This window comes from Sipha flava, unplaced genomic scaffold (assembly GCF_003268045.1).
Source record: "Sipha flava isolate LNK unplaced genomic scaffold, YSA_version1 563_pilon_pilon, whole genome shotgun sequence".
Classification (NCBI taxonomy): domain Eukaryota; kingdom Metazoa; phylum Arthropoda; class Insecta; order Hemiptera; family Aphididae; genus Sipha; species Sipha flava.
Genome location: NW_020273544.1, coordinates 234,718 through 242,339, shown reverse-complemented (window position 1 = coordinate 242,339; position 7,622 = coordinate 234,718). Strand labels below are relative to the sequence as shown.

The following is a 7,622-nucleotide window of genomic DNA, read 5'->3' as shown; positions in this document are numbered from 1 at the left end:
CGCCTATATATATATAATATTATAATAAAAATAAATGTATTCCTTTATTTTAACAATATATATTTTTTTAAATATTATTTAAAACTAAATACAAAAAATATGAAGCAAAATTAAAACTTATGAAGTATGGAACCAAAGATCATCATCAACTGAATTTAAAAATAGTAATTTACTCAATCTCTTTCCTAAAAGTCTATTCCTTGACTTTGAAAGCGTAAAACTGGCCTTTGAAAATAATCTTTCTGAAGGAACAGATGAATCCATGACAGACAAATATTTCCGAGCAAGTATATATAAATCCGGATATACTGTTTTCATTTCTTCCCAGCATTGGATTGGATCTTCTTTTAGAGAAATTATAGGCCGCGATAGGTAGGCATTTACATTGGTCGTTTTGGCTGAATCTGTTCTTGTTTGTTTCTTCTTATATTTCTTATGTACCAATGTTTTGTGGTGTTCCCATCAATCAAAATTATCAGTTTTCTGTTCTTCATCCATACTTGAACATTCAGTTGAGCTTGTGTCCTGTACTGAATTTTTTGCTAACTTTTTTACCTCTGCTATGGCTTTTTGACAGGCTACAGGATCTCTGAAGTGCAAATTTTTAAACCTAGGGTCTAAAATTGTAGCTATAGGAATCATATATAAAAATTCAATTTTACCAAACCGTTTTTTCAATTCTGCGATAATGTTTCTTTTTAGTTCAATTCCAATATCTAAGTTAGGTTGTATTGACTCTATCTCAATGGTAACACAATTCAAAAGGGGCATAATTTTACTGATAACAACATATTTTTCACCGGATATTTCTAGAGTCACTTTCTCAAATGGCCGTAGTAATTTTATCGTTTCACGCAATTGTTGTAGCTCTCTTGCTGTGAGCATTTCAGGATCTAATGGTTTTTTTAGAAGGACATCGGAAACGAATTTAGACAATACTAAAAATCTATCAATCATATAAAAGGTGCTGTTCCATCTTGTCTTCACATCTAGAATAAGTTTATGGACATTCCCTTCCTTTTTTCCTGAAAAATATATTTAATTTATTATTTAATCAAATTCTATATTTCTACATAAATTATAAATATAATTTTATTTTGTTTTTCATTTAAATTGTACTTTATGTGAAAAAAAATCATAGATTAATTTTACCTTCATTTATTTGCAATTTTCTCAATTCATCAGAAGATAAAGTACTTCGTTTAAAGTACTTCACTACTTCTCTGACTTTGTACAATAATTGTTTGAATTCCTCAGAATTTGAGATTGAATTCTCAACAACAAGATTAATAGTGTGGGCAAAACAAGGAATATGATTATCTCTACCAAACTGGTCATAAATTGCTTTGACCATATTGGCCCCATTATCAGTAACGACAGCTGCAACATTTTTTTTATGAATATTCCACTCAGTCAATGTATTTAGAAGTTGACTTCCTATATAGTCAGCAGTATGAAATTGGGTCAATTCTACTACACCAAGTGTACTTAAAATATAATTTAATTGAATTTAAAGATTTGTAATCCAAATGATTCATTTGTGCCTACAATTATTATTAAAATTTTTACCTGACAAAAAAGTCGAACCATTCAAGAAGTGAATTGTGATTCCTAAAAAACTTTTCATCGTATAAGTATCGGTCCAAGCATCAGTTGTAACGGATATATTTTCTGCATTTTCAATTTTTTCTTTAAAACGCATTGAAAGATAATCAAATTTATCATCAATATACTTTTTAATTGTATTCCTAGTTGGTATTTTATAAAGTGGGCAAATTCGTGACAGCATATATCGAAACCCTTTACCATCGACTGTACTAAATGGCTGATTATCTTTGCAAATATAATAAACTATAGCTTCAGTACATATAGAGTGTTGTGACCCACCATCTGAAAATTTTTTTTATATATAATAAATATATAATTGAAATTTAATATAATTTAATATAATATAATTGTATTTAATATAATTGAATAATTAAATATTTAAAAAATAAAATATTTACCTAAAAATGAAGCCACTTTTGTAAAAGCTTGCGATATAGACTGTTGTCATTTAATTGGTTCTAAGGTAGTTGTTTTCGTTCCAGCAGAAGTAGAAGCAGCTTCAAAAGTACTGGTAGTTGCAACACTATGAGATTCAGTTATGGAAACCGCGTCAACCTATTTTCATTGTGTTGTAATATGCATATATTATTAAGAAATAATAATACGCATATTCCTGAGTCATATAAGGAAAAACGTACCAAGAATAACTATTGCACACATAAACTTTAATGAGTGCCACGTGCGAATTACAAACAACCGCAAACAACATCATCATTCGAATAGGACAATCAAGGCAAAGGGCAACCAAGTGGCGAAAACAACACAATTAAAACAGAATCAAACAGAGTATATAAAGGCTCCGTTTCACCACCAACGGCAGACGTGTCCAGCTATCAGACCAAGCCCTTCTGAGTTTCGTCTTCGATATTGTTAGCGCGCAAATTTATAATTTATATCTGTGTCTGTATTTGTATCTGTATTTATTAAAGTGTTTACAAGTGTTTAAATTAATCATTGAATCAATTTACCCTGATCCATCAACATCATTACGATAGGTGCCTGTTTTTATTGGGTACCACGTAACAGTGTTTTTATATTATAATTATAAATAAAATAGCAAACTTTTATAGCATTTGAATAAATTTGAAAAATTTTTGATGAAAAGAATTTCAAAAATCCCAACTGTTTTAAAAGTTTATAGTACATATTTTTACATACTTAGTGATTAAGTAGTTTTAAGAGCACATTTTTCAATTTTACTATTTTTTAAAGCATTTATATTTCATGATTAATGATATGTTAATAATACAATTTAATAATCGGACAATATTAATAAAATATTATTATTAATTAAATATTAATGATGTTCCAAGACTTAATGATATTTAGGGAATAATTTTATTATTAATAATATATAATTAACAAGTACTTACATTAATTGGGGCGTCTTCATCTTGGGTATTTTCGGAATCTATCAACTTATTGTGCGTTTTCAAATGGCTACGTAAATTGGATGTATTTCCAGATGTTTTAAGCCGTTTTCGGCAAATATTACACATGGACAAGTTGTTATTAACTTTTGTAAAATCTTTCCAAACAGTACTTATTGGCGGCATTTTTAGTTAGTTGTAGTCACGCAAATAAAAAATTATATAAAATAATGCAAAATGTAGGATACTCCAATTGTAAAACACAACTGTACAAGTTAGTACGTATTACGTGTATCGTGTATGATCGTCAACAGTCAAAAACTCAAAAACATTAAACAGAACGGTTTAATAAATTATATAAATCAGAATCAAATTGTACAACAGTCTACGGACGTCGAACAAATAATAATGAATAATTGTCAATGATCAATATGACAGAAGTTAATATACGTTTATGGCTTCATGGGCTCGTGGATTTATGGCCATATCGGCATTCTATAGTTAGGGACACGAAAAGTGGCGTGTGACCTTGACTGTACCCCAACCCACACCCGGCCTGTGCTCGGTGGTTCTCAACATTCGGCGCATGAGGCGTATTTCGCGCGAGCAGCGTAACATTTTGTGTATTGTACACATTTTTCAGGGCCTCAGTGAATAATTTAAGAAGGGGCCCCGTCGGTATTCGCCGACTAAACGACCGTTAAATCCGCCACTGATTGTACACATCATAAAAAAAATAAGGTTACTGTTTTCATTCTATGGCTTTCAGTTTTCAGTCGTTTAAGAACCCATTAGACGATTTAACCGCTTGGATCGCGTCGGTCACACGCCACTTTTCGTGTCCCCAACTATAATAATAGTTTAATAGTAGATATTCCATGTAACCGTACTGCCGTACAATATACAATATAATAATTATCTAAATCGACCTTCGATGTTTTCAAGGAGGAGGGTGGTACAATATGTAAACAGTGTTTATTGACACAAGCTATTAATATACAAAATCCCAAATAATTTATAATTATATTTGTTACAATATAAAAATAATATTTATTAGTTTCCCGACGATCAATCGTATTGAAATATTGTAATACTCGATAATATCAAGAGGATATATCGGTAATGTTCTATCGATATAAAATGTCTCGATATATCGACTTCATATATCAATATTTTCGATATATCGATATATCGTTGCCATCCCTAATTACAATCGGTTCACACAAAGAATATTATTTTATAATTACTATTATTTTGGTTTAGGGTTTTTTTTTTTTTTGTTCAATTATTACACATAAAGGTTGCATGTGTTCAAAAGTATCTTTGTGAAAAAAATAATAATAATCCGAAAACAAAAACACATTCGGAAAGTGATCATAACCATAGGAATCATTCGGTTAGTTGCTCATGTCTAGACATTAGAGTTACATAGGGTTCCATATTCGGTTAAGGTCTCGTAGGGACGTTCTAGAAAATCTAGGATGGTGTGTATCAATATACTTGATATACTACCATACTATCAATATAACTATTTGTTTAATGAAAACCATAATTCTTTATTTTAGAAAAAATATTTGTTTATTTATTAAGATTGCCTACATAAGAATAATATTTTTAATTTATCACATGATTTATTTACTTGGATAGCTATACTTTTCAGAAAATTTTGATTTTTTCAATAGTTCTTTGTTCCCTTTAATATATTTGTGAAATTCTGCGCAAGTCATGTTATAATTAACTTGACACTGTAAAATCGACTCCATAGTCTCTGAGAGGAGGTGATTTCGGGCAGTGGTCCATTGAGCCGACATTAATGAAAAAACTCTTTCCACTGTGGCATTATGTACAGAGATAGCAAACAAATAATTTCACATAATTTCACCAGTTAGCTTATTTTTCCTTATTTTCAATTTCTTTAAAAAAGTAAATCCATTTATCTTCGACCGAATTGATCGGCTTCCATTCTTCCGAAGCAAGTTTAATTTCTAAAAAGTTGTTAAGATACACATGTTGCTCAAAGAGATGGTCGCTCAAAGTCTCCGCGCCGTTATTATTGAGATATAAAATAGTGTTTTCGATTTTTTTCCACTCTGTGATTTCAGATAGCGTCATCCAATCGGATGCTTCATAGTTGTCAAGTCTATGCGACTAATATATTCAACGCGATGGATTAGTAAATCGGTACACATTTTATTCTATGATAGATCGCATGGTCGCGTCTACTAACACTCGACCTACCTACCTAATATCGACACAGCATGATAGACTTTTAACATACTGATGTCAAAAATGTTGTTGATTTGTCAGGTTTATCGTTCGTTTCGCTTTCAGGTGAATACCAAACAGACGCCTTTCGATCTCAACGCGTAGATTTACTGCGTAGTTGTTTTAAACTCGGCTTTAGAATTTTCTACACGTAGAGCCAGTGGCATACCCGGGAATTTTTTAGGGGGGGGGAAGTATAAAATTTTTATTTTATCTGTTCTCTATTTATAATTATAGTTTAATTCAATACTAACAAATAACTGTCAATAACTATAGTGATAGTCACAATAGTTATATACACATCACACATATTCTGCACAAAGTTTTGCTATAATAGGTAGGTACTATAATTTGAAATCAATTTTTATTTGGTAGTAAAATGTTATAAAAAAATTCATAATTTAACTAACAATCATAAATAATATTAAAAATTAGTATAAATTAAACATGGTTTATTCATTATAGGAATTTATATAATCTATAAACTTTGTATATTGAAGATAATGGGACATTAAAATACACTATATAGTATTTACTATTAAACCGTTGAGTATATATAAATTTCAATGGGGCGTCTGGACCCCTCCCCCCTTGGGTACGCCACTGTAATGAACTGTAAATTATTTATGAGTTTATTTTGAAGAAAAATTAGTTTCTCCCCACCTCCCCCATGGCTTCAACATAAATATGCCCTTGTAAGTGTGCAATAATACAAAATAAAATAAAAATATTATATTTGAAATACTCCGATGAATATTGAAGAGGTACTCAAAAATAAAAGTAGGTGTTTAAAATAAAAATTTGATATTATTTAAATTATTTAAATACCAGTACTCAAATAATATTACACGGAATTTAAATACTTTCTGCATTTAAAAATATATAATATTATATGAAATATTCAGTGCAATTTCATAAACCGATTAGTCGAACAAAAACATTATTATAAATTCAATATAATTATTACTGAAATAAATCTCAAGTCAACGGACAATAACGGATTTTTCTCTTCTGATTCTAAATAATACACAAATATTATATAACATAAATTAGTAGGTATATGATTGGTTGATAAATTAAATTATTTATTTGTTAGCTGGTTTGAACAAAATCAATTCGAAAATGTATAAAATTTATAATAATAAGTAAATATTATAAATAGCTCAGTGTATTTATACATATTGATTGTTATTATTTATTAAAAAACCACTTTCCGTAAAAGTAAAAAATATCAATTACTGCGAAATACAAAGATATATTTATATAATGGAAAACAAAGATGTGTATCCGAAACCGACGGGCAAGCTATTGTCGAAAATTAATTCAATAATAAAATTGCAATGGAGTTTATTAAGATTAATACTCGTATTGTTGAAAGATTCTGACCCAGGATTTGAATTAAGAACGAATGAAGAGAAAGAATTGAAAAAGCGACTTGATGTATTTGAAAGTAAGATATAAAATTGGACGTTCGAGAAGAAATGTTATCGATTAGATACATGAATCATTTTTATGCGTTTCATTTCATCTTTTGGCGGTTCAAATTCTATTTTTTGTAAGTGAAATGATATCGGATTCCAAAACCGACCACTCTCTAGCAAATCAATGTCAGACTGTCGCGTTTGCCGTAAGAAAATCATGTTTCACAAAGGACATGCTTGAAACACAGCCGCCTTCACAGAAAATTGAATCAGTGTATACAGGGACATCACAAGAAAATCCAAAAAAGAAGAAATTAATAGTTCCCGACGAATTAAGAGTGAATCACATGAAACTGGCTTATAAAGAAGATACGCCAGTGTCAAAAATTGGAACACAGTGTAGTGTTAATGATGAGTCAACTGCAAAAACGGTTTGCAAAGAAACGCCAAGAAAACACAACGTTGAGGTATTGTCCTCTAAGTGGTTATGCGAAGCAAATCCCAAAAAGAAGAAAATAATAGTATCCGAAGAACTAAGAATGAACTACATACTACATGATAATAGCTTATAAAGAAGATACGCCAGTGCCGAAAATTGGAATACAGCATAGAAATGTTAATGATGAGTCAATTGTAAAGATGGTTTGCAAAGAAATGCCAAGAAAACACAACGATGAGGTGATGTCCTCTAAGGGGTTTTGCGAAGCAAATCCCAAATAGAAGAAATTGATCGTACCCGATGATTTAAGAGTAAATCACATGACACCGACCTATAGATAAGATACGCCAATGTTTCGCGTATCAGTGCGTTGACAACTACTACGGCGAATGGTGCGAGCACTGTACGCAACCTTTACGCAGAAAAGGTATGGAAATATGATGAATAATATGAATACATTGTTATATTATATAAATATGAATAATGCGAACAGGACGGAGGGAAGCGATGAAGTGTATT

At 30.4% G+C, this 7,622-nt stretch overlaps 1 protein-coding gene across 1 annotated transcript; it reads right to left on the bottom strand.

Annotated features, from left to right (window-relative positions):
• Positions 1–462: 462 nt before the first annotated feature.
• LOC112691122 (zinc finger BED domain-containing protein 4-like) lies at positions 463–1,354 on the bottom strand. The gene is made up of 2 exons (XM_025565274.1): positions 1,153–1,354; positions 463–1,025 (listed from the first exon to the last, which is right to left on the bottom strand). Exons 1-2 carry the CDS (start codon positions 1,352–1,354, stop codon positions 463–465), a joined length of 765 nt encoding a protein of 254 aa, XP_025421059.1.
• Positions 1,355–7,622: the final 6,268 nt, after the last annotated feature.

What these genes read in the sequence shown, in the direction of transcription:
- LOC112691122 (XM_025565274.1), bottom strand. Translation starts at nt 1,354, where the DNA reads ATGGTCAAAGCAATTTATGACCAGTTTGGTAGAGATAATCATATTCCT. An exon ending in AAAATTGCAAATAAATGAAG is followed by an intron (nt 1,026 to 1,152) that starts GTAAAATTAATC and finishes TATATTTTTCAG; the next exon opens with GAAAAAAGGAAGGGAATGTC.